Genomic DNA, 26,431 nt, shown 5'->3' on the forward strand with positions numbered 1-26,431 from the left:
TAGGTGTACACACACACACACACACACACACACACACACACACACACGTGCTCTTTCTGTGTTGGTCTCTGCCAGTTCCCGGACAACTTGTGGGGCAGAGGTAGCCTCTGGATTGTCTGGGCACACAGCTCTTCCCATTTCACAGATGAGGAGACTGACATTCAGAGATGAACGTGACAAGGATTTATTGACGGAGGGAGTCTTGCTAAGTCCCTTTTCATGTCCCTTGACTCCTGGGGGCCCACCTCCCCCCCCCCCACCTCTCCGCAGAGTCGTGCGCGGTGGGAGGGGGTGTGTGTCCCTTGGAAACAGACCCTGCTCCAGCCCTATCAGCCTCATCTTTCTGGGGCATCTCTCCGGCGCGGCCCAGTGGCCACCCGAAGGGCTTGTCACTGTGTCAATGGCCCGCCGCCACTGTCCCAAAATCCCTCCGGGAGCCGCAGTTTCTTAGAGGCGCTGTCTCAGTTCAACCCAAAGGGCCTGGGGGAAGGGCTTGGAGGGGCGGGCGGGGGCGGAGCGCGGGGCTGGAGGCGGCTCTGGGCGGGCGCTAGGTCTGTCCCGGGCTGGTAGAGACCGTGCTCGCCGTCCTCGCAGCCGAGCTCCGGCCCCATGGACGCTCTGTGCGGCTCCGGGGAGCTCGGCTCCAAGTTCTGGGTAAGGAGGTGTCCCGGGACTGAGGGCGCACACCGGCGAGCCCTTAGGCAGCCCCGGGGAGGGGGCGATGTGATGCCAGGAGGGGGCCTGGTGGCGCCGCCCAGAGCCAGGTCCCTAGTGGCCTTCAGGACCTGCCCTGTCCTCCCCAGACACATGGGAGAGCCTGGGAAAGCCAAGTACTAGGCTCCTCGAGGGCTCGGTGGGTAGCATCCTGAATTCAGAAAGTGCCCGCACTTGCCACCACACCCCAGTCCCTCTCTGGGGCTGACCACAGGGTGCAGAAGTGGCATTTCCCCATTACTAGATCCTGATGACACCTCAGCGCCTGCCCCATAGACTAGGACTTGGATGCCCACTCCCACAGCCGGTCAACCAGGTGCTTTGGGAGCCTGGCTCCACTGGGCTTCCCCCTTCTTAAATGGTTCCTGCCTTCTTGGGAAAGGTTCCTTCTTTCCTCTGGACAAGAGCCACCAGAGAGGAGGTGATCCTCACTGCACCGGCCTCAGGAGGGAGAGGCAGACCTCACTCTGGAGGCAGGCCCTTACAGGTATAGGATAGCAGGATTTCCTGGTCCCACCCTCTCCTTTTAGAGATGGGGAAGGGGAGGCCTAGAGACTTGCTCAATGTCAGCCAGTTAGAGGAACGCAGAGCTGGGATAGAAAAGCAGGCCTTTTCACTCAGGCACCAAATCCCTTTCTAAGACATCAGGCTGCTTTTCAGGCTGCTGACTCCAGACCCGCAGCATAGTTAAGTGCAGCCCATGTAGACAGCCCAAGAGCTTTCTTACAGCTTTCAAAATCTACTCACAGCAGCTCCCTTGATCATCACTGCAGCTCTGGGAGGCGAGTGGTGGTGTGTCTCCATTTTACAGATGAGCTCAGGTTCAAGGGGCTTGTCGGTGATCATCCGGGGGCTGCCCAGCATAGGCTGGTCTCAAATCCAGGGCCTCGGAATCCCAATCTCTAAATCTTTTTGCCATTTCAAGTATTTGTACATATGTGCTTGGTGTTGTGTGTGCCCAGTGTGTGTTACCCATGGGTGGGTGCTTGTGTGGGTGTGTGTGCATGTGTGTGCACATGTGTGTGCCCATGTGTGTACGTAAGTGTGTGTATACAGTCAGGAACCCCACTCTTGGGCTGTGTTTGGGCTGGACTGAGGGGGGTTACATGGATTTTTGAAATGTGGGGCAATGGAACACCTGTAAAAAATATCTTTGGGGATCTGTTTTATTCTCTGGGTCACTAAATGGTTAATCAGAGATGGCGCAGCTTCTCTGCGGCTGCCCTTCTTGCCACAGGAACCCTGTCTGTCATCCAGCCTGGCCTGGTTGCGTGTTGCCAGCGTCCAGAGTTTGCCCCTTTGGCTCAAGAGTAGACTTCCTCTCACTGCCACTTGAGCCTGGCTGATGTGGCTACAGCATGGTCACGGTGTCTGAGGTGGCCAGGCGCAGGACTTGTAAATTAAGGGGGGCAGATGTGCCCAAGCCTCAAGTGCAAGGGCCCCCTGTTCCTGGGTGGACAGTTAACCCTGAGAGCTTAGGACTGTCCAGGGACAGGCTTCAAGGGACCAGGAGTTGGGGAACTCAGGACTCCCTCCCTATTCTCAGCTTAGAGATCCTTTGGCTCTACCCTTCCATGATACCGTGGAATCAAGTGTCAGAGCTTGGGGGCTTGGAGCAGCTGGCCCTGCCCCTCATTACAGAGCTGGGGAAACTGAAGGAATGGACTTGTCAAGGTCACATGACAATCAGCTATGGAGTGCTGGACTGGGAAACAGGACCCTGAGGTATGGCTCCAACTTTGCCAGTGCCTGACTGTGAACATTTGGGCTTCTGGACTCCCGGTCCCTGAACTTCCTGTTGCTCATGAGCTATGTGTACCTCCTCTGAGAACCTCAGGGTCCATGGGAGGCTCAGCTATGTTAGGTCCAAGGGATGACTCCCTTGAGGTCTCTACGAGGATACCTCAAATGACAAGGGAACTGACCACTCCTTTTCCCGACCTCAACGTCTAAACACCTTCCATCTTCCACATTATCTTCTTGGCTCCTGAAAGCTGTTCCAGGCTGTACCCAGTGTGGCTGGTGACTGGAGGTGGAGTGGGAAGAAACCAGGAAGGTTCCCAGCTCATCCTCTGAGGGTTTGCAGAGCTGAGACAAGGGAGGCAGGGTCTGAAGCCCAGAGGCTGGAGCTATAACTTTAGCTCTAGCTCAGTTACCCCAAAGGCCTGGAGTTCAGGGCTGCTCATTGGTGCTGTGCTAGTTTGCATCTCATTTTCATTGTATATTATTCAGGTATACTTGTCCCTGAACCTTTTATCTTAGGGGCCTGTGGGTGACCCACCTTGTCGGAAGTAGTTCAGGGAAGCCAGGAGATACCTGAGCCAAGGGTGAAAAGGTGGGGGAGGGGGACATGATTCAGGCCCCTGTGGGCCACTCGTTTACTCTACCAAGCCTTTTTTGCTAGCTTATCTTCACAGCCTCAGTTTTTCCACCTGTGAAATGGGGAAGTAACCCATCTCTTAACTGCCTCACAAGACTGTTGTGGAGATCAAATAAGATAGGGAATGTGAAATGATTTGAGAACTTAAAACTCTCTGTTGGTGACAGGTCATGATATTCCTGGGAAGAGGAGGAAAGAGAAAGAGATATGAGGTTAGAAGGAGGTGTTAGATTTGGGAAGACCTATAAGAAAGGGGCTGGCATGGCTGTTGGACCATGGGCTCCCATTTCAGCTGTTTGCTGGGGAATTTGTGGCTAAATCCATCCACCTCAGCCGCAGCTAAATGTGAGGGTAGGAGACCCAGGGGACCCCCGGACATGCGCACACACACCATGCACTCACACATACTGTGTACTGAGTGAGTGACTCATCCTTTCTTTGACTCTCTCTCTTACGTCTACCCACTTTGGGGTGGATTACCAACATCTCTGATCATGCTTGGGAGTTTCATGGGGAATAAATTCCAAGAGAATGAACTGTGATCAAACAGCCCAGCCATCTTGGAGCCAGAGATGCCTCTAGAACAAAGAAGGTGGAAGTGTCCCTTTGCTGCACCTCATTGCCCCCTGCCTGGAGGATTACTCCATTCTGAGCAGTGGAGTTGGGCAGCACCAGTGGTGAAGAGAGTTCACAGAGGAAGGGCCTGGGGCTGTTTGCCCTCAGGAGGTCTTGACCTGTTTGCAGAATTAGCTTTCATCTGAAGGCTCCAGGAAGTTCCTGGGAGGCTGATGCGGCTTAGAAGTCCAAAGGTCCTAACCAAAAAACTGGCAGAGGCAGGGCCCCTGAGGTTAGGCCGGTGGGTAGGAGGCAGACACCCCTCCGCCTACTGGACACCAACCCCCACCCCAACCAGGAACGCAGTCCTCCCTGCCAGGCCAGGACCACTAGAATCCCTTCTCTCCATCCCATCTGGGGCAACATAGCTGGTGCTAGACCACTTTGAGCCTCTGAGCTTCTGGCTTCTGGAAGAAAGATTTTGTCCCTTGTGGCCCCAGGCTGGCTTCTCCCAAGCCCTGCTGCTCCCCGACTGCCCTGGACCTGGTCTGGAGGGCTGGAGACTTAGGAAAGGAAGTGAGTCAAGGAAGTGGCATTTAGGAGGGCACTTTGCCAAGCCCTCCTGCTGGTCCCCTGACCAGGAAATGGTCTTGGAGCGTGGGGCCAGCCAGGGAGGGAGATCCCAGCGGGGCCTGCCAGCTGACCTGCCCAGGAGGCAGGATCAGAGCACCTGAGTTGTGTCCACCCCTCCCTGGTGTGGCTGTCCCAGGGGCAACAGGTGCAGCAGGATCCTGAGAGAGGGGGGGTGAGACTTGGATGTGCCACTGTTGTGTGACGGGGCCCCTCCCCTCCCCCACCTGGAGCTGCTCCTGTTTCCAGTGCTGGGGCCAGGTGGTGGTGCTGGGCTTGGGGGGGGTGGGGTGCTAACAGGGGCCTAACCCTGGCTTGGATTTCTCCTTCTAACTGGATACTCAGGTTTCTAGTCCAGTGGCTCCCAGAACGCCAGCTAGTCTGTTATCCTGTGATGGCAACCCTTCCCCTGAGCTCTATGAAAAGAACTGCAGCAAAGAGGTGATTTGAGGGCAGGCTGTATGGCCAAAAGATTTTTAATGTTTCAGGTGATCTGGACACATGTGTTCTCTCCCCAAGGTGGGCTGTCATGTTGGAGCCCTAACGGGGACTGGGGCTCTGGAGCTACAGGGCCTGGGTTCAAGTCCTGGCATCAGCCCATGTGAACTGGGGCCGGTCACTTTCCAGCCACGAGTCTCAGCTGGTGTGAACATTAAACAATAATCTTGGAACGCAGTGGTGTTCAAATAAGCAAAGCTGTTGCTGGCTGGCAAGGCCCCTTTCAGAAGCAGACGCGCAGGCCAGGCTGTGAGCCAGGCCCCCACCCCCACCCCCACCCCCAGGCCCTTCCAAAAGCCGCAGTTTCAGCCACAGCACATGTGAACAGGCCCTTGCCCTTTCTGCACCTCCATTTCTGCTGAGATAAATGAACTTGTCAGTTGATCCCTTCTCCCCACCCCACGGGATTAAGGAAGTCATTACTCTTCTCGTGACAGAGGCTATCAACAAGCCTGGGGCCCCAGGGGCTGGGAAGTCCCTGAAGGCGCCAGTGGCCCAGCTTGGGCAGAGAGCTCTGGGGTCCTTACTGCCCCCTGCCCCCTGCCCCCTGCTGGGGTCTGCAGGGATTTCAGTCTTGGTGCCTATGAAGGGGCCCCTGCTGTGTGGTCCATTCTGGGTGCCAGACCTTATCAGCCCCATCCAGCTGTTTAATCACATTATTAAGGTAGCTGTTGTTGCCATGGAAACTGTGTGGGTGGCAGTGGGGGAGGGGCTGTGGGCTCAGCTCCCAGCCCAACTGGTGTTCTTCGGAATGGGAATTGGGGGCCAGTGGTTTGAAAAGGGGTCACCCATTGGGTTCTGTGGGATTGCAGGGAGTATCATGGGGTCCAGGAAATGACCTCCACCAACCATGTCGTTTACACTTAGCTTTGTTTGGGTTAGAGAGCCCCTGACGTGCGTCGGTGTCAAAGAGAGAGCATCCTGAGTTCCTAGGCATACGGCTGCAGAAGTGGGCTTTGGAGGGTGACTTTCATTTATTTGTTCACTCATTCTTTCTTTCTTTTGTTCAACAAATGCATAGGAGTGCTGTGTCTGTGCTAGGAACTGTTCTAGGCAATGGGGAATACGCTGGTCAGGAGAACTAACAAACCCGCCCTCACGGAACACATATTCCAGTGAGAGAGGACAGAAAAACGATAAACGTAAGAAATAACTCAATTATATACTATCCTAGAAAGTGATAAGGGCTATGGGGAAAATAGGACAGGCCAGCAGGGATGGGGATGCAGGAGCACGACGGGGGTTACAGTTCCAGTTTTAATTAGGAAGGTCAGGGTGGACCTCCACGAGAAGGTGAGGTCCGAGCACAAGCTTGCAGGTGACCAGGGCACGAGGCACAGCACCGCTGCCTTGAGGCAGGCACAGGCCTGACATTTGGGGACCACACTGAGGCCAGGAGGCAGGTGGGATGAGAGGGGAGTGGGGAAGCTGAGGTCAGAGAGACAGGGGAGCAGATAATGAGGGTCTCGAGGGCCCCCTGGAGACTTTGGCTTTCACTATGAGTGAAATGGGGAGCCCTTGGCAGGTTTTAACCAGAGAAGTGACATGGTGCATCACTAAGACGTCTGGCTTAGGTTTCATGAAGACTTGCCTGCAGCTGCTGTGCTGGAGGAGACTGCTAGGCAAGCGGCAGGCGTGGAAGCAGGGAGGCCAGAGAAGGCGCGACGCCACAATCCATGTGAGAGTGTGGGGTGGAGAGAAGCAGTCGGATCCTGGATATATCAGGGAGATCCAAATGAAGATGCCTTTTTATAGATTAAAAAGAGTCGAATATAGCCCTTTCATATCGTTCAGCCTAGTAATTTGAAGGTAGAGTGGACAGGATTTGCTAAAAGGTTGGGTGTGGGCTGTGAGAGAAAGAGAAAGAATCAAGGATGACTCAGAGGATTCCGGCCTGGGAAAAGGAAAGCATTGCCCTGCATCAGGGTGGGCAGGTTGGAGAAGGGGAGACGGGCAGGATTTCCATTCTGAACATGTTGTGCGTGACGTGTCCTGTCGTTGTCCTAGCAAGCAGTCAGAGGTAAATAGCCTAAGGACACAGGCAAGGACAGGTACCCACTGTCTCCTGGAGAGGGCTCTGCCCAGCTGGGACATGCGTATCTGAAGGAAAGGAGCCCAGGCCGGATCTCCCTGTGGGTCAAAGCAGTCATCTGGTCCTCCCAAGATCTCTTGATTGTTGCCACAGTGGAACTTGTTTATGAAACCAAAACAAGGTCCCAGCAGCCTCTGCTCCGTCACCTGCTTCCTCCAGTGTTGCCCTATTTGAGTCAAGGTGCTTTGCTGTTCATTCTCCCCCCTGCGGGGAGCTGGCTGGGATGCTGTCATTACTCCCATTAGTGTGGAGACTGAGGTTCAGGGAGATGAAGTCTCCAAAGAGGCAGCCCACACTGGGTCCTCTGCATCAGGGTTTGGTTCTCCTCGGGACCACTCCCTGCCTGCCTCAGAGAGCCCTGACCCTGACCCTGACCCAGTGCAAGTGGTGATTCCTGGTTGTGTCTTTGAGCTCAGGCTCCCGTCTACCTATACACACTCTCCCTTGTCTGTCAACGCACAGACCTGTGCGTTGTATGTCAACCACATACTGTGCTGGGAGCTGGAAGGTGTGGGGCAGGAGAGGAGAGGAATAAGAGTAGGGCCCAGTGTCTATCCTGAAGGGTTCACGTTGCTGTAGAGAGAGGATGTATTCACAGGTGCAGGTCCAAGCAGCACAGGGTGAGAGAGACCCCAGCTCGGTGCCATGAGGCCTGGGTGTCTATCCCAGCTCCCAACTGCCAGGTGTCCTTGGACCTGTTGCCAGAGTAGGTGGAGCCTGCTTTTCCTTTTGCCTAATATTGTTCGTCGTCTTTTCTTTTGGAATAATGACCACGTAAGTGCTATAATAAAATGCTACTGAAACATAAGGGGTCTTGATCACTCTCAGCTGATAGTCACTTATCTGGCTGCTGAGAGCATACAAAATAAAGCAAGGAAAAGCCCGCTGGAGGCTGGGGCACCCCAAAAATGCTTTCTGTAGGAGGTGAAGCTCAGCTTGGGCCCAGAGAGGTTGGCAGTTCACTCCAGGCCCGAAGACCAGATGGTCAGAGTTGGGGGTGGCCTTGGGCCAGCTATCTGGATGGCAACTAAGTGGATGGGATTAACGGGCTTGCCAAGCGTTAAAGCAGGGTGCAGCTGCCCCTTGACAGTGGAATGGATAAGTGCATGGGTCCATTCATACAATGGACCATGTGCAGAAATGGGCAGGGAGAATCCCCACTCACACTCAACGCCAAGGATGACACCCCCAAACGCAGTGCGGAGAGAAGAAGCCAGACATGAAAGATCCGGGAAATGTGTGATTTCCTTTATAGGAAGGTCCCACATGGGCCAAATCACATGTTGTTGGAACTCAGAACAGTGTTCTCCTGGGATGAGGAGTGGCTTGGAGGGGGCACAACAGGGGCTTCTGGGGGCTGGCAATGTCCTGTTTCTTGATTCTAGTTCTAGTTACACAGGCGTGTTCAGTGTGAAAATTCACTGAGGTGTATACTTAAGCTGTGTGTACTTTTTCTGTAAGTATACTATACTTGGCTAAGAAATGTTTTAAAGAGGAAAACAATATGGGCCAGGGCGTCTGTCTCCCCTCCCCTGGTACAGCCTGATCAGGCCTACAGAATAACCCCTCTCTGTGACCCAGTGCCCAGCCCAGGGCCGTGTGCCCAGTGCTTAGCAAGAGTCTTCTGGTCCTTAGCTCGCATTGCTTGAGCGACTACTGAGTACAGAGCTCTAGAATTCAAGATGTACGCAGTACAACCTCTGCTCTCTGGGGTTTGAGTGAAACGCCCCAAAGAAGCATGTTCCTGGACCTCATGCTCCCCAGGGGCAGGGACAGGTCTGTTCCGAGTGTGCCTCCCCCCGCTGCCTGGCTCATAGCAGGCCTTTATCAGAGCGTCATCAAGTGGAGGACATACTCCAGAAGGCGGCTCCGTCGTTAGGTGCTGACTTCAGAGCAGGAAGGGTGCTCAAGATGGGAGAGGTGGGTCCTAAGCCGGGCCCACCACCCTTCCCTGTAGTTGTTGGGATCTTGACAAGTGGAAGAAATGGGGACCAGGCTGAGCGAAGGTGTAGGAGTGAGACTCTCAGAGCAGATTTAGAGTGAAGTGAGTTTGGCAGTGGGGGACGGGAGCAGTGGGAAGGCAAGGAGGGGTGCTTGGACTTGGCTCCAGGAGGAGCAGGAGCCCCTGCAGGTCTGGGGCCATGAGGCAAGGGGCACAACACTGCCTTTCAGGAATCTTGCAGCCATGGGCAGGTGCTTTGGAGGCAGAGGGCTGACTCAGATGGGATTAAAGACTGAGGGTAGGCTGAGGAAAGGGAAGCAGGGTGTGCAGACCACTCCATGAAATATTTTCTTAAGATGGGATAACTCAGGCACATAGATAGTTTAATAGTTCACATAGATAGATAGATAGGTAGGTAGATAGATAGATAGTTCAAGGCCAGTTGTGGGACTTGAATGCCATGCTTAGACTTTGTCTTCTAGTCAGTAGGAAGCCACTGAAGGTTTAGAGGCAGGGTATAAGATTATCCTTTTGTTTATTCATTTATTCAACAAATGTTTAATTTAAGTTGTTTAAGCAAATTTTTGCTGAGCACCTACTATGTGCCAGGCACTGCTCTAGGTACTTAGGATACATCAATAAATGAAATAAAGATTCTTTCCTTCAAGAAACACACATGCCAGCAGAAAGAGATGAGAGAAAACATAATAAATTTCTAAATTATGTAGCATGTTAGAAGGTGGTAGGTATAGGGGAAAGAAAAAGCAGAGAAAGGTTAAGGGAGTGGATTGGGAATGCTGGGGGTAGGGTGCAAGTGAAATATTAAACAGGGTGGTCAGCCTAGGCCTCAATGAGAAAGAAAGACTTAAGGATGTCTAAGGGAGGGACGTTCCAGACAGAGCAGCCAGTGCAAAGACCCTGAGGCAGGAACATGCCTGTTATGTTCAGGAATAGCAATGAGGCCACTGGCTGGAGTGATGTAGGAGAGGCGGTGAGAGAGGTCACAGGTTGGCGGGAAGGGACACTGTGGGGGACCTTGTAGGCTCTTGTACGATGTGTAAAGTGGAGATGTCCAGTCGGCAGGTGGATTTAGAGTTGCGGATTTGGAGAGTGGTGGGGTAGAGAGATAAACTTGGGAGTCATTGGCATGTAGATGAGACTGGAAGAGATTGCCCTGGGGGTGAGTGCAAATGTAAAAGGAAATGGAGAAGAGGAAAGGACTGAGTTCCGGGGCACTCTGATGCCAAGCAGGGGAACCAGCAAGGAGACATAGAAGGAAAGACCAGGGAGGAAGGGGAAGACCAGGAGAGTGTGGGCAGGGATCTGGGCCCATCGGGCATGGAAGGGAAGAGACTAGAACCCCGTGGAAATTGCTCGGGAAGAGGTGGGGGCCTGGGCCAGGCTGATGGCTGAGGGGCCAGGTGGGAGGGGCCTGGTGGGAGATGTTATCATCTCAGTGTTACCCTTGAAGAAACTAAGGCCCAGAGAGGTGAAGGTCAAGCGTCTTGCCTAAGGTCACACAGGTATTGAAAGGGGTAGAGCCAGTCGTAGTGAACAATATTTATATAGTCAAAAAAGTGTGAACTGTGAATATTTATTTAACAAAAGCCTGTGATGTTTCTACACTGGAAGGTTGAGGAAGTTCAAGTGGAGAGAATGTAAGAGAGGTACAGCTTTAACTTCCAGAACAAAAGAAAATAGTGATTATCAAATAGTGGTAGATCATGTAACAATATTAAAAGCAAATTGCTTAAAAACATAGAAGTAGCTACCAGAACAAGTTAGCATATTTGAACATACTTACCCCTGGAAAGTGGAACTAGAGGTGGGGAGTGATGAGGCAGGGTGCCATTTTCTTTTCATGTACCTTTAGAATTATGTGCATGTTATAACTTTGACAAAAATAAAAATGACAATTATTTAAACTGGCAGTTAGAAGGTAGAGGGTTCTATCTTCTGGTGTTAAGAGTTGTCTCTAGGTGGATGGGATTGTGGGTGAGGTTTGGGGTTTTTTTTTGGCTGCCTTGGGTCTTGGTAGCTGCGCGCGGGCTTTCTCTAGTTGCGGCGAGCAGGGGCTACTCTTTGTTGCGGTGCATGGGCTTCTCACTGTGGTGGCTTCTCTAGTTGCGGAGCACGGGCTCTAGGCACACGGGCTTCAGTAGTTGCAGCACGTGGGCTCAGTAGTTGCGGCGCGCGGGCTCTAGAGCGCAGGCTCAGTAGTTGTGGCGCATGGGCTTTGTTGCTCCGCAGCATGTGGGATCTTCCTGGACCAGGGATCGAACCTGTGTCCCCTGCATTGGCAGGCGGATTCTTAACCACTGCGCCACCAGGAAAGTCCCCTTTTTTTTTTTAGTTGTTTATATTTTATGAGCTTTCTGTAGAGACAGTCTAATACTTTGCAAGAAGGGAAAAAAAGATTAGTTCATCGGTGGCCTTGGGGGAAACAATCTTAGTAAAATATGTGTTTGAATGTGTTCCCCCATCTCTTTCCAGAAAAGTTCTTAGGTGCAAAGACAAAAAGCGGTCTTGTCTGGACTCAGTGGTTCCCTAAGACACGAGACTGTCAGTGCTAGAACCAGGACAGTTCTATGCAAACTGGGATGGTTGGTCACCCCAGCTTTGTTTACAAAGCTCTCTCCACATCCCCTTGCTCCTTTGAGTTCACACCCACTGAGGAGGTAGGTCGGGCAGGGATGGCCTCCCTCATTTTAAAGGAGAGGCAACTAAAGCTCAGAGAGGCTCCCTATCCCTTCCCTGGGAGAGCTTTAGAGAGAAAGTGGACTCTTCAACCATGTGCATATATTGCTTTGATAAAATTAAAAATTAATTTAAAATAAAAGAGCGGAAATCTAGAATGACAGAAAGCAGATCAGTGTTTGCCTGGGAGGGATGGGCTGCAGAGGGGCACAAAGGAACTCGTGGAATGGTGGATTATTCTATATCTTTATTGTGGTAGCAGTTTTGCAGGTGTGTACAACTGTCACTCATTGGATTGTGCATTTCAAATGGGTGCAGTTTATTGTACTTAAATTAAACATCAATTAGAGAGACAGAGAGAAAATATGAGGAAATGGAGCGCCCTTAGTCTCCTGGAAGAGCTCACACTCGGGACAATGCCTGCTGGTTTGCACACTTAGACTTTCATATTCACACACCTTCTGACCCCCAGAGCGCATGGCAGCTCTCTGGCCCAGCCCCCTCCCTGGAGCGTGAGCCCAGTGCTGCACAAGGCTGCCCCTGACTTCTTCTCTTTGTCCCCAGGACTCCAATCTGTCTGTGCACACAGACAACCCGGACTTCACTCCCTGCTTCCAGAACTCCGTGCTGGCCTGGGTCCCCTGCATCTACCTGTGGGCCGCCCTGCCCTGCTACCTGTTCTGCCTGCAGCACCGCCACCAAGGCTACATTGTTCTCTCTCGCCTCTCCAGGCTCAAGACGGTCAGGGGCTCAGGGCTCTCCTGCGGGTGGGACCAGGACCTAGGAGATTCTCCTTTTAATGGGTCCCTTTCCCCACCCTCAGTGACTGGTCTGGGTTCCCCAGCCTCACCCTCCCTGTGCTCAGGGCCATGGCAGCCTGCCAGCTGGGTCTGCAGCCCAATGAGATAATCTCTGCTTGGGGAAGTTCAATCAAGTTCTCCAACAATGCTCTCCCCACCCTGGAGAAGCTTCTGGCCAGTGCCCAGCCCAGCCCTTGGGGGCAATCCTGGGCAAGTCTGTTGGTTTCAGGAGCAAAGGCTCCTCCCCAGTGGGGACCATCCCTTTCTTTGGGAATGGAGGCCCCAACATATGCCCTGTTCATAGGCCTTGGGCGTCCTGCTGTGGTGCGTCTCTTGGACTGACCTCTTCTACTCCTTCCATGGCCTGGTCCACGGTTGGGCCCCTGCCCCCATCTTCTTTGTCACCCCCTTGGTGGTGGGGGTCACCATGGTCAGTGTGGGACCAGGGAATCTGGATTGGGGAGGATCTCCAGTGGGTTGTGGGATTGTGGTGGGGGAACCATGGGCTCTGAGGAGAAGGCTGGACACCTTAGGAGTGGGTAACCCCAGAAACATCTGGCCATGTGGCATGGGGAGGAATGGAGGCAGGTCCAGATGTTTGTGCTCTGGCCCAGCCTCCCCTGACCTCCCTGCACAGCTGCTGGCCACCCTGCTGATCCAGTATGAGCGGCTGCACGGGGTTCGGTCTTCGGGGGTCCTCATCATCTTCTGGTTCCTGTGTGTGGTCTGTGGCATCATCCCCTTCCGTTCCAAGATCCTTTCAGCTTTGGCACAGGTAAGTGGAAGAGAGGAACCTGCCAGGTCCAGTGCAGTCTAGGGATTGTCCCCAGAGCTCTAGGTCACTGCTGGGTCCCAGGCTCCTCCCTTCTGCCCCTCCCCAGCTCCCAGGACCTCCTCTGCTGTTCAGTCCTTTTTGTGTCATTCCCTACTTGTTGCATCTCTGCTGAGAAGCAGACTGGTGAGCGGGGTGAGGACCAGTGTAACCCAGGGGAATGCAGCAAGATGCGGCCATTGTTGGCTGTTCGTGGGAATGTAGCAGCCACCACCAAGTGCAATGTCTGCTCAGTGAGAGCAGGTGTGCAGACATGAACGGTTTTGGCTTTCCTGGAATCCCGTTGTCTTGTTCTCCCCTTTTTTCCCACCTCCCTCAGTTCCTGGCCTTCCTCTTGATCTTCAGTGGTGGGTGGGGGTGGTAGGAACACTGGGGATCAATCTAGTGTCTCCCTATTTCTCCATCTCAAGAGGAGGCAGTCAAGTATATTCATAAGAGCACAGGCTGGGAACAACCCACTTACTCTTTGCGATCTTGGGCAAATTCCTGAACCATCAAGAGTCTCATTTCCTCAATTGCAAACTGAGTATCATAAGATTTCCTACCTGTTAGGGAGGGTTAGACAAGGTGATGTAGATGAGGAGGGCAAGTCTCCACGGAACAGTGGACCCCCTATGACCTTTCCCGTCTCTCAGAAGCCTCTGGGCAGGGGGACCCAGGTACCCACTTTTGCTGACTTCTACCCCAGAGGGGTCTGGTGCCCCAAAGGACTCCTTGGCGCAAGGACTGCAGGCCCAGGGCTTCCCAAGCTCTGATTCTGCTCTCCTTTCTCCCCCAGGGCAAGATCTCAGACCCCTTCCGCTTCACCACCTTCTATATCTACTTTGCCCTGGTGCTCTCTGCCCTCATCCTCTCCTGCTTCAGGGAGAAGCCACCGTTTTTCTCCCCCAAGAATATCGACCCCGTGAGTCTTAATGGAGGTGGGTGGTAGTGGGGGTGCCACAGCCCACTCCTCAGCCCAGCCCTCACCAGCATCCCCCATCCCTTGCAGTTCATTCCGTCTTCATGTCACCTCCACAGTGTGCAAACTAGGGCTTGCACACTGAGCGGGAGTGTTTCCTAGGAGCAGGAAGGAACGAGGCACCCTCCTCCCTCCGCTCTGCCTTGAGAGGGTGGTGTGCACTCCTGATTTCCCCTGCCCCACTCTTGCACCTTCTAGAACCCCTGCCCTGAGGCCGGAGCTGGCTTCCTCTCCCGCCTGTCTTTCTGGTGGTTTACAAAGTGAGTTGGCTCTTCCCCAAGCCTGGGGGCCCGGGGGAGGGGGAATGGGGATGGATAGTTGGGGGATGAGAAAGAGGAAAGGGAGCAGGCCAGGAGTTCAGGGGCCTCAGGAGCTGTGAACCCCAGTGGGCATGGGGCAGGCGAGGGTGGGGAAACCTGTCTGTTTGGGCTGGGGGCTGAGTACAGAGGCCGGTCCTGGCCCAGTTCTGATCCCAGGGCACAGGCCAGACCTGTGTCTGGCAGGCCTTGGGGACAGGCCTAGGGTCCTAGAGGGAGACCATAATTAGTTCCCAGCTATTTGGTCAGGGATAAGCTTGCAGCTGCCATTTCCTTGGGCGCCCCTCAGAGCAGCTAGAGCAGGAGAATTGTGTCTGTGACCTGGGTGACAGCTCATTAACCATATTGCACTGAGGAGGCTCCTCGGGCTGGGGCTCCATCCAGCAGGCCTTGTCATCCCCCAGGGCCGCAGCCAGCATGGATTTTGTCATCAGGGCCCAGGAGTCAATGGGGCATCTGGGAAGGAGTGAGAAAGGGCTGGAAGTAGGAACTTGGGGTGGGAGGCAGTGACGCCCATCCTGCTCACTGTGGGAATAAAGGAACACTTTCCTTGGCCACAGCTCCCTAGGGACATCCTCCTCTCTGGAGACCCTTGTCCCCAGGCTGCTAAACTCTGACCCAGGGTGGTGCTGCCCGTCCACTCCAGGTTGGCCATCCTCGGCTACCGGCGGCCCTTGGAGGAGTGGGACCTCTGGTGCCTGAACAAGGAGGACCGCTCCCACATGGTGGTGCAGAGGCTGCTGGAGGCGAGGAAGAAGCAGCAAGAGCAGGCAGCGCGGTGAGGCCCCCCCCCCGTCCCCGCCCCCCCCCCCCCTTCATACAGCCCAGGTCTCCTGCAGGCGAGGCTGGCAGACCCAGGAGATGACATGGCTGGGCATGGGGAGAAGAGCAGGTGCAGGTGGTCCTGGGGTGGGCAGCTCAGGCCTGGGTCAGCTCTCCCAACGCTACTGATGCTGGAGAATGGCTGACACTTTCGTAGCACTTACTCTGTCCCAGGCATTTTCCTTATCGTGCAGACTAACTCAGTTAATCTCCGACAGCTACTGTGCAGGTTCTATTGCCTTTGTGTTCCAGATGAGGTCACTGAGGCACAGAGGTTTGACGATGCACCCAAGGTCCCCTAGTTGGTGGTGGCAAAGCCAGAATCCACACCCAGCCATCTGGCCCCACAGCACTCACCACTGCACTGCCCTGCCTGACTTGAAGGGTAGATTCCAGGGACTTCCCTCAGGAGGGGAAGGGGCCGGGGGAGGAAGGTTGAGGCCAGCGCCCCCTCTCAATCCTGCTTCCTGCGTGGAGGCAGGGGCTGGAAGAGATGACCCTCTGGCTAAGGGCCTGCCCACTGGCAGCCTGTCTCTGGCCGACTACCCAGCCAAGAAAGCTGAGGCTCTGAGTCCTCCTTCTTCACCCCCCGTCCCCCCAAGACCGAAACCCCTTCCACCCACAACCTGGGGCCCAGAAATCCCATACTGGTTCCGCCTGAGCCTCTGATGGCCGACTGGCTGTGAAGGAACCAGGGACATGGACTTGGTCAGCAGTGTCTTGGGCTCATGGCTTGGAGCCTCTGGAAGACCTAATAGCCCCCAGTCTGCCTGCTGCCCCCCGTCTCTGTCCCTCCGTGCCACCTCCACTCCCTCCCTGCTCAGCTTGCCAGTGACTAGACCACTAGCCAGCCCTGCCCATGTCTCCCTTCTTGTCAGCATCCTCCCTGGAGCCAGCCCTGGGGAGGCATGGAGAGGGCCACAGGTTGGGAATTACTGGGTGTATAGTCCTTGAGGAGCAGTTAAGGCACCCCTTCATATATCCTCTAGTACCTGAAGACACTTCTGGATTCTCAGCTGGAAAGTCTCACTGTCCTTCCCCCTCCCAGTTCTGAGAGCCAAGAAAGCAGCTCCCCCTCCTACCTGCTCCTCGCCAGCCCCTTGGCTTCACGGGGCCCATGTGCCCATTCCTACCCGCTGCTCCTTCCTCCCCGGACCAGACACCAGGCTGCGGAGGCTTCTGGGAAGAGACTGTCCAGCGAGGGTGAGGTGCTGCTGGGGGGCCGGCCGCAGGCCCGGGAGCCCCCCTTCCTGCGGGCCCTGATGGCCACCTTTGGCTCCAGCTTCCTCCTCAGCACGTGCTTCAAGCTGATCCAGGACCTGCTGTCCTTCATCAATCCGCAGCTGCTGAGGTCTGTCCATGCTCCCTCCCACGCAGCCCTTCCCGGGAAAAGGGGCTGGCTGGCTGGCCGGCCTCGGGGACAATGTGTAGAGAGAAGAGCCCCAGACCAGGAACCGAAGGGGCTATCCCCACTTTCTGTGTGACCTTTGGCAAGTGGCAGAGCCTCTGCACCTCATTTCCCCATTCACATCCAACTTATCTGGACTAAGTACAACTGCCAGGTACCCTGATGTATACGTTAACATACATTCTCTCTTTAAATCCTCCTGACAATCCTACAGAGAGGTGCCCTTTTCCCGTTTTACAAACAAGGAAGCAGAAAAACGAAAAACAATCCAAAAAATGAGGAAATAGGAACTCAGAGAGGTGAAGTGACTTGGCCAAGGGTACACAGCTGGTAAAGATGGATTTGAGTCCAGGGCTCTGAACTCCATCTACGGTGCTCTTTCCAGATGATAGGCTCCGCCATCTATCACGTGAGTGGCTTGGGCTAGAAAGAGCTCTCAAATGAGGGGATGGAAAGGAGCTAGCAGCTGAGCCCTCAATCCTTTGACCCTCCAATCATGCATTTGTGCATTCATTCATTCCGTGAACATATTTTGAGCCCCCAGGGTCCCAGAATGGTGCCAGACACTAGGTATACAAAGATAACTAAGATATGGTCTTAAAGTCTCGTGGGAGAAACCAAAGTGTAAATCTATTAGAGCACAGTGTGGGCGGAGGTGTACTTAGGTGTCTGAAAAACCCCCAGAGGAGCAAGGAAGCCAGCCTGGGAAGGGGCAGGGTACACTTGCCAGCCAGAGAGGTTATCAAGTTTGGAAGGACAGGCAATTTGCTAACTAGGTGAGGAAGGAGGGGAAGGTGCAAAGTCACAAAGGCCTGAAACAGCATGACTCAGGAACTCCAGGTACTTCTGAATGCTGGGGGCGGGAGGGGGGGGGGCGGTGACCAAAGGGAGGGGCAGAACAGCAAAGGGAGAGAGGGAGAGCTAAGGAAATCCTTGAAAGATTTGAAGCCAGGGAGGGGTGTCTGGTTTGCATTCTGGAAGGATCCCCTGCCAGTAGTGTGGGGGAGGCAGGGCAGGGTGGCCACATGGAAGTGGGCCAACCAGGTCCAAGGAAAGTCCAGGTCAGGAATGAGACAGGATTCAGGAGCTACTCTCTGGAAATGAGTGTTGGTGCCGGGGAGAGGGGGGGCAGAAAAGGTGACCTGGGTTCTGGCCTGGGTAGCTGGAGGATGATGGATCTTTTGCTGAGATGGTGAACTCAGCAGGAAGAGAGACCTGGGCCCTGGGCAAGGTGGTGAGGGGCATCTTGGCCATTTTGGGCCTGAGTTGCTGGTGGCCCCCAAGGGGAGATTCCCAGCTAGCTGGAGATCACATTTGCAGAGCCATCGGGTGGAAGCCCAGGGTCCCATATCTGTGGCTAACCTCTCCCAGAGAGCCCGTGCAGAGGCCCCAGACGGAGCCCTAAGGCATTCTGACAGGTACGGGTGAGCAGAAGACGAGCGTGGAGGGGACGAAGTTGGGAGAAGAACCCAGATTGTGGAGCAGGGCACAGAGAACCCTTCCGGGGGAAGGCGTGGCCTCCAGTGAAGCAAGTTGACCAGTAAAATAGAGCCTGAGGAAGGCAACGTGGAGTTTGTTGGTGACTTTGCCAAGAACAGAGGCTGCGACACAGGGGAAGGGCCTGAGAACAGGGTTTCTGCAGTGGAGACGGTGCCAGTGGAGGTCTAGAAACTTCCTATAAAGGTTTTTAGTTTTCTAGGGTAACAGAGTACCACAAACTGGGTGGCTGAAGACAGAAATGTATTCTTTCACAGTTCTGGAAGCCAGAGGTCTGAAATCAAAGTGTCGGTGGGTAGGTTCCTTCTAGAAGCTCTGAGTGAGAATCTGTTCCACGCCTCCCAGGTTCTGGTGTGCTGGCAGTCCTTGGCATTCCTAGGCTTGGAGACCCATCGCTCCAATCTCTGCCTCCATCTTTGCATGGTATCCTCCTGTGTGTATGTCTGTTTGTCTGTCTGCATCTGTGTCTCTGTGTGCAAATATCCCTCCCTTTTCTCTTATAAAGACTCTAGTCACTGGATTATGGGCCACCCTACTCCAATATGACCTTATCTTAACTTGATTATGTCTGCAAAGACCCTGTTTCCAAATAAGGTCACATTCACAGGTACCAGGGGTTATGACTTGAAATGTCTTTTGCGGGGTTACACCCAACCCACAGCAGAAGAAGCCTGGCCATGACTATGGAGGTTGCTCCATGGGGTCAAGGGGAGGTTTGTCCTAATATGGAGGAGACTTGGTCATGTCAGTCGGCCAAGGCACAGAGCTGCCAGTGGAGAGGAGGATACTAAAGACCAGGAGAAAGGGGGCCAACGACGAAATGTGTTCCTGAGGAGGCAGGTGGGATCCAGGGCTTGGGGGGCAGGACCCGGCGTGGAAAGTTGAAAGGACGCCTCCTGTCCTGAGGCAGGACAAAAGGAAGAGAGCAAGTGTTTGCAGGGAAGTTTGTAGTTGGCAGGGAGTTCTCGATGGGAAGATTTAAGTGGGCAGCTGCTGAGAGAAGTGGGGAGTGAGGACAGGTAAGAGGATAAGAGGTGAAAAGGACTGCGGGAGAGGAAGTAGATTAGGGCCCTGGAGAAGGTCACTGGGCAGCGTTGGAGGCCGCTGATATTGAAGAGGATGGATTTGAGGGGCGAGAGTCTGTGTGGTCAGGCAGTGGACTTCAGAGCCCTCGGCAGCCCAGAAGAAGGTGCAGGAAAGTCTAATCAATGGACATGTTGCACTGCTTCCTGCCACATGGTCCAAGGAGGCAAGAAAGGCAGGCCGGTGAAGCAGGTGGCCAGAGGGTGATAAAGGGGTGGGTGGCGGGGGGCCATGGTAGGTAGGAAAGGAGGTGGAGGCAGAAAGGAGTAAGGATGGAGGGCTTGAGGCAGCTCTGCACCAAGTCCCCCTGGTCTGGGTGGGGGTGTGGAGGGCCAGCAGCCTCCAGCTGAGAGGTTTCAGAGGCAGGGGCAGAGTGGAGGCTGAGGGGAAAGGGGAGGGCCGCAGTAGAGGGAGCAGACTGGGGGAGCCCTGCCCACCCTCATGCCTCTCTCCTTACCTTGCAGCGTCCTGATCAGATTTATTTCAAACCCCACGGCCCCCACCTGGTGGGGCTTTCTGGTGGCCGGGCTGATGTTCGTGTGCTCCGTGATGCAGACTCTGATCTTACACCAGTATTACCACTGCATCTTTGTGATGGGGTTGAGGTTTCGCACGGGCATCATAGGTGTCATCTATAGGAAGGTCAGCTGGAGCAGGGCATGGAGGGCTGGGGAGGCCAGCCCTGGGGAGCTTTGGAGAGACTCGCGGGCCCAGTCTATCACCCTGCTGTCCACCTGCAGGCTCTGGTCATCACCAATTCAGTCAAACGTGAGTCCACTGTGGGAGAAATTGTTAACCTCATGTCAGTGGACGCCCAGCGCTTCATGGATGTTGTCCCCTTCATCAACCTGCTGTGGTCAGCACCCCTGCAGATCATCCTGGCAGTGTACTTCCTCTGGCAGGTGACTCTTCTTTTTTTTTTTTTTTTTAATAAATTTATTTATTTTATTTATATTTATTTTTGGCTGCGTTGGGTCCTCGTTGCAGTGCGCGGGCTTCTCATTGCAGTGTCTTCTCTTGTTGCGGAGCATAGGCTCTAGGTGCGCGGGCTTCAGTAGTTGTGGCCCTTGGGCTCAGTAGTTGTGGCTCACGGGCTTAGTTGCTCCGCAGCATGTGGGATCTTCCCCGACCAGGGTTCGAACCCGTGTCCCCTGCATTGGCAGGCAGATTCTTAACCACTGTGCCACCAGGGAAGTGCCCCTTTTTTTTTTTTTAATAAATTTATTTATTTATTTATTTATTTGGCTCTGTTTGGTCTTTGTTGCTGTGCGCGGGCTTTCTCTAGTTGCAGCGAGCGGGAGCTACTCTTCCTTGCGGTGCGCGGGCTTCTCATTGTGGTGGCTTCTCTTGTTGCGGAGCACGGGCTCTAGGTGCACGCGCTCTAGGCGCACGGGCTTCAGTAGTTGTGGCTCACGGGCTCAGTAGTTGTGGCTTTCTGGCTCTAGAGCGCAGGCTTAGTAGTTGTGGCTCATGAGCTTAGTTGCTCCATGGCATGTGGGAATCTTCCTGGACCAGGGCTCGAACCCGTGTCCCCTGGATTGGCAGGCGGATTCTTAACCACTGCGCCACCAGGGAAGCCCTGGCAGGTGACTCTTGAGCCCTGATCTCTGCCCCCTTCCTCTGACCTTCTCCTTCCTTCAGATTGGACAAGAGAGGGTTATTCTGGGTCAGCAGAGGGGTGGGGGACAGGACTGTGAGGATGCTGGTGTCTGCAATCAAGTCTTTCTAGCCTGTGTGATAATCCTTCTCACAGAACCCAGGGGAGGGAAGAGGGACTTGGAGGCAAGGTGGGTGTGACTCTGACTGTCATTGTCTGTCTGTATTTGCCTTCCTGTGTGTCTGGACACCCTTCTACGTCTGCCTGTTTGTCCCTATCTCTTGTCATTATCTGATGGCTGGCTGTTTTTGCAAATGTTTTCGTCATTTTGGCTTTATCTGTATGTCTGCTTTTTGCTGTCCATCTGTTTGGCTGACCACTATCTTTTGCTTCTTGCCCGTCCCTGCATTTCAGGTCAGTAGGCCTCTGTCTGTTGGGTTCTGTCTATATACTCTGTCTGTCTGTCTAGTGTATCTATTGTGCCTCCTCAGAACCTGGGTCCCTCTGTCCTGGCTGGAGTCGCTCTCATGGTCTTGCTGATCCCACTCAATGGAGCCGTGGCTGTGAAAATGCGTGCATTCCAGGTGGGTGCTAGCAACTGCACTGCTCCTGCCTGGAGCCTTGGCCAGGTACCTGGTGGAGGGCAGTCACTAACCTGGGCCTTACCAACTACCTTGCTCACTGAGTACCAATGGCTCCAAGCCACTTTCACAAACCTTAGCTTACTCTAGCCCCCAACCCTGAGAGGGTTTTAGAAAAATTCTCATTTTGCAGCTGAGGAACCAAGGCCCAGAGAGATTATAGTAATCCAGAATCAGGCAGAGCTGGGATTCAAACTTGCCTCTTCTGGTCTAATGAGAGTTTCTCCACCACACTGTAATGAGTGTAAACAGCCAGTCATTCAGTCCTTTATTTGCAAACATTTATTGATGTCTTCCCTAGCTTCCCACTGTACGTAGAATAAATGACAAATTCCCTACCACCACCCACCAGGCCCCTGCTCACCTTTCAAGCCCTCACCCCCTGGGATATGGCCAAGTTTCAGCGAGTATGGCCTTTCTTTTCTCCAAATCAGCAAGCTCTGAATACCTCTGGGCTACCATACATACTGTTCCCTGGAGTGTGCTTCACCCCTCCTTCCTTGCCCAGTTCCCTCCCTTCCTTCACCTCCCAGCATAAACTCTGATTTCCCAGTCCCTACCCCATTATTCTCTCCCAGAATCCTGTAACTCCCATCGGAGTATGCGTAATAATTTATTAAGCATTTATTCAGGCGGTTGTTTGTTTCCTGTCTACCTCACCTATCAGACTGTCAGCTTCATGATGGCCAGGGCCTTGAGTTGTTCATCATTATCTGCTCCACATCTAGCACATGGCCTGGCACATAATAGGCACTCAGTAAATTGGGGTGAATGAATAGATTGATTTGGCATGCTGCACCCTGGGTTAGGGACTGGGGAACAAAGAGGAATAAGGGATCTATTCCCTCAGGCTCACATCGAGTTGAGGCAACATACATGCACAGGGTCCCCTATGAGAACGTGCCTTAGAAACCCAGAGAAGGGGCAGAGGATGCTGCCTGCGAGGGTCAGTGATGGGGCACTGAGATTGGAGCTGGATTTTGTGCAGCAGAGAAGAGAGTAGGTTGGGCTGGGCATTCCAGGCTGGGGTGCAGCACAGGCTGGCAGGGAGGAGCGGTGAGCAGTCCGGCTGCCATGTGTGTGAGTGCAGGGAAGGTGTGAGCCCCTGTGGGTAGAGGTCTGGGGAGGGGCTCGGGGTGTGCACTTTCCACACTCTCCATAGGTAGAGCAAATGAAATTCAAGGACTCACGCATCAAGCTGATGAGCGAGATCCTGGGTGGCATCAAGGTGCTGAAACTGTATGCCTGGGAGCCCAGCTTCTTGAAGCAGGTGGAGGACATCCGGCAGGATGAGCTCCGGCTGATGCGCCAGGCTGCCTACCTCCATGCCACGTCCACTTTCATCTGGATCTGCACCCCCTTCCTGGTGAGGCTCCCCTGCCTGGGCTGGCGTCCCGCCTCCTGCCTGGCCAGCCTGGGCCTCTGGACCCTGCAGACGCCACCCTGACACCCATCCCCACCACTGCCCAGGTGACCCTGACCACCCTCGGGATGTACGTGTCCGTGGATAAGAACAACGTGCTGGATGCTGAGAAGGCCTTTGTGTCCGTGTCCCTGTTCAACATCTTAAAAATTCCCCTCAACATGCTGCCCCAGTTAATCAGCAACCTGGCCCAGGTAATGCTGGATAGGGCCAGGGGTTCTGCTGGAGTTCGGGCAGGTTGATGGGGTCACTTAGGGTCAGGGGGTAATCAGGGAGAGTTACTGGAATCGGGGGAGGGCCATTTGGCATTATGAAGAATTGTTCCAAGTTGAATGAGGTCATTAGAGTCAGGGGCCATTTGGAGTCAGAGGAAGTCAGGTAAGGTCCTTGGAAACCCAAGTTCTGGAGACAGCCTCCTCTTACCAACCTGGACCCTGTCTTTGGTCGTGGGAGCCAGCCAAGACTCAGTCATGGGAGGGGCCCTAGCACCAGCCTCTGGACCCTCAGGGGGCCCAGCCTCACCCAGGAAGTTGGGGGCCAGCAAGGGTAAGAGGAGATGGTACAGGAAAAGCACAGCTTCCAGGGCTGACCCGCACCCTTCTGCATGCAGACCAGTGTGTCTCTGAAACGGATCCAGCATTTCCTGAGCCAAGATGAACTTGACTCCCAGTGTGTGGAAAGAAAGACCATCACCCCAGGTCCAGACAGCCTCTACCTGGGCTGCCCTTGCCCCAGCCACTGCTCCAGAAAATTCTCTGTTCCAAGCTTTTAACTTTTCTCTTGGGACCCCCTTTTCTTCATCCTCTTTTCATATCTGCTCTCACTCTGTGCCCGCCTTCTTCCTCTTCTGGCTCTTTACTTTCCTCTCGTCATCCTCTCCAGGCCTCCCCCACCACCTTCCTTCCCTAGGGCTCCTGCTCCTCCCCAGGACTTCCTGTCTCCTCTCCCTCCTCCCCCCCCACAAGATTCCCTGCCCTCCCACTAGGGCTTCCCACACCTCTCCCCACCCAGGGATCCTCCTCCCCTTGCCCTGGGCCCCCTGACGCTGTACACCTCTGTCTTCCCAGGCTATACTGTCACCATACACAATGGCACCTTCACCTGGTCCCAGAACCTACCACCCACCCTGCACAGGTACCAGCTTTCCCTTCCCTTCTCAGCTGCCTAAAGTGAGCCAAAGGTCAGATCAATAGTGGAACCCAACCCCACTCTCACGCTTCAGTCTTTGGCCTGAAAAGCAGGAAGAGCCTCAGCTTGCCAGGGTGGTGTCTGAAAGGGAGGAGGGCTTGGGTCTCCAGGTGGAACGTGGGGGACCAAAACCCTGATTCCTCCTCTGACTGGGCTACTTGTTTTCTTGCCCCCAGCCTAGATATCCAGGTGCCAAAAGGGGCACTAGTGGCTGTGGTGGGGCCTGTGGGTTGTGGGAAGTCCTCCCTGTTGTCTGCCCTGCTGGGAGAGATGGAGAAGCTGGAAGGCAAGGTGTATATGAAGGTGAGAGGGGCAGGGACTCCTGGGAAGGGAAGCTTGGCCAGGCCTTGGGCAAACCCCGAGGTAACCTTCTCCATTGGCCAGGGCTCCGTGGCCTACGTGCCCCAGCAGGCGTGGATCCAGAACTGCACTCTTCAGGAAAACGTGCTGTTTGGCCAAGCCCTGGACCCCAAGCGGTACCGACAGGCTCTGGAGGCCTGTGCCTTGCTAGCTGACCTGGAGGTGCTGCCTGGTGGGGGCAAGACAGAGATCGGAGAGAAGGTACAGACTCCTCTTTCGTCCTCTGGGGAGCTAGCACATACAGCTGCCCACCTCAGTCCAGCCCAGGTCCAGATATGCATTCATTCATTCATTCACACATTCATGTAGTATCATGCCTAGCTGTGTGCTAGGCACTGGTGAAACAGAGCTGTTACTGGGGGAAACTGACTTGTAAACAGGTAGGGGCTGTAGAATGTCCTGGGGGCCAGGCTAAAGGCCTGTGCAGGGTACTGGAAGGCAGTAACGGGGGTAGTCTGCATAAGGAAAAGCATCACTTTTGAGCTGAATCTTAATAGCTAAGGAAGAAGCTCTCATCATTCATCAGATTTTATTACATACCTACTATATGCCAGGCAATATTATGCAGTAGTAAATACACCAGACTAAAATCTCTGCCTTCATATAGCTTACATTCTACTGGGGGAAAGAGATGATAGCAAGATAAATCAGTAAAATATATAATATTAGATAAATGCTAAGGGGAAAGAATGAAACAGGGAAGGGATATAGGAATATGTGCAGGGTTGTATTGTTAGTGTGCTTTGGGAAAACCTCACTGAGAATCGGAGATTTGACCAAAGTGAGGGAGTGGTCCGTATCTTCGAACATGAAGCCCTGTCTGGGACATTTGAGGCAGAGAGAGCAGTAAGTGCAAAGGTCCTGAGGCAGGAGTGTGATTGGGGCATTTAAGGACCAGCAAGAAGAACAATGTGGATGGAGTGGAATGAGCAGGGATGAGGAGGAGGAGATGAGGTCAGTGAGGTGTCCAGGCAACCAGGTCACATTGGGCCTTGGAGACCACTGTAAGAACTGTGGCTTTTACCAAGTGACGGAAAGTCTTTGAAGGTGTGAGCCGAGGGATGGTGGGTGGACTGGCATTTCTGTGCAATTTGGTGTGACTGGAGGTTAGAAGGGGTGTGGAAGAAACAGGGTAAGGTAGAGCCTTGAAGACTTTGATTAAGGTTTTGGCCTTTACCCTAAAAACCATGGGACATCAGTGAAAGTTTTTATTTTTTAATTAATTTATTAATTTTTAACAGTCGCAAAATATACATAACATAAATCTTTAACTTAGATATCCTTTTAAGTATATAGGTCAGTAGTGTTAAGTACATTCACATTGTTGTAGAGCCAATCTCCAGAACTCTTTTTATCTTGCAAAACTAAAACTCTGTACCCATTAAACAGCAACTTTTACTTATCCATTCACCCATCAATGGACACTTGGGTTGCTTCCACCTTTTAGCTATTGTGACTAATGCTGCTATGAACATGGGTGTGCAAAGATCTTTTCAAGACCCTACTTTCAATTCTTTTTAGTACATACCCAGAAGTGGAATTGCTAAATCATAATTCTATTTTTTTTTATTCTTTGAGGAACTGCCATACTGTTTTCCATAATGGCTGCACCATTTTACATTCCCACCAACAGTACACAAGGTCTCCAACTTCTACACATTCTGGACAACACTTGTTTTCTGGGGCAGTTGTTTGGTTTTTTGTTTTTGTTTTTTGGTAATAGTCATCCTAATGGATGTGAGATGGTATCTCATTTAGGTTTTGATTTGCATTTCCCAGTGATTAGTAATGTTGAGCATCTTTTCATGTGTCTATTGGTAGTTTGTATATCTTCTCTGGAGAAATGTCAGTTCAAGTCCTTTGCCCACATTTTATTCAAGTTGTTTGGTTTTTTGTTGTTGAGTTGTAGGAGTTCTTTATACATACTAGATATTAACCCGCTATCAGATATATGAGTTGCAAATATTTTCTCCTATTCTGAAGGTTGCCTTTTC

General features: G+C 53.4%; 1 protein-coding gene across 8 annotated transcripts in view; it reads left to right on the top strand.

Annotated features, from left to right (window-relative positions):
- Window positions 1-570: 570 nt before the first annotated feature.
- Window positions 571-26,431, top strand: part of ABCC3 (ATP binding cassette subfamily C member 3) — a 43,127-nt gene continuing 17,266 nt past the window's right edge. For 3 of the 8 annotated variants that reach the window (XM_061177017.1, XM_061177020.1, XM_061177023.1), the window contains exons 1-17: window positions 571-654; window positions 12,073-12,249; window positions 12,613-12,738; window positions 12,946-13,083; window positions 13,919-14,044; window positions 14,300-14,361; window positions 15,065-15,196; window positions 16,400-16,591; window positions 19,693-19,870; window positions 19,969-20,130; window positions 21,317-21,409; window positions 22,629-22,832; window positions 22,937-23,083; window positions 23,500-23,587; window positions 23,957-24,023; window positions 24,254-24,380; window positions 24,462-24,638. In XM_061177017.1, coding sequence (XP_061033000.1) covers window positions 610-654; window positions 12,073-12,249; window positions 12,613-12,738; window positions 12,946-13,083; window positions 13,919-14,044; window positions 14,300-14,361; window positions 15,065-15,196; window positions 16,400-16,591; window positions 19,693-19,870; window positions 19,969-20,130; window positions 21,317-21,409; window positions 22,629-22,832; window positions 22,937-23,083; window positions 23,500-23,587; window positions 23,957-24,023; window positions 24,254-24,380; window positions 24,462-24,638 — 2,241 coding nt within the window. In that variant the 5' untranslated portion in view covers window positions 571-609. Of the gene's footprint in view, window positions 655-12,072; window positions 12,739-12,895; window positions 13,084-13,918; window positions 14,045-14,299; window positions 14,362-15,064; window positions 15,197-16,399; window positions 16,592-19,692; window positions 19,871-19,968; window positions 20,131-21,316; window positions 21,410-22,628; window positions 22,833-22,936; window positions 23,084-23,499; window positions 23,588-23,956; window positions 24,024-24,253; window positions 24,381-24,461; window positions 24,639-26,431 lie in introns of those variants that run through there. The other 5 variants (XM_061177018.1, XM_061177019.1, XM_061177024.1 and 2 more) reach the window with 5 other exon arrangements.

The sequence above is a fragment of the Eubalaena glacialis genome, chromosome 19 (assembly GCF_028564815.1).
Source record: "Eubalaena glacialis isolate mEubGla1 chromosome 19, mEubGla1.1.hap2.+ XY, whole genome shotgun sequence".
NCBI classification, from domain to species: domain Eukaryota; kingdom Metazoa; phylum Chordata; class Mammalia; order Artiodactyla; family Balaenidae; genus Eubalaena; species Eubalaena glacialis.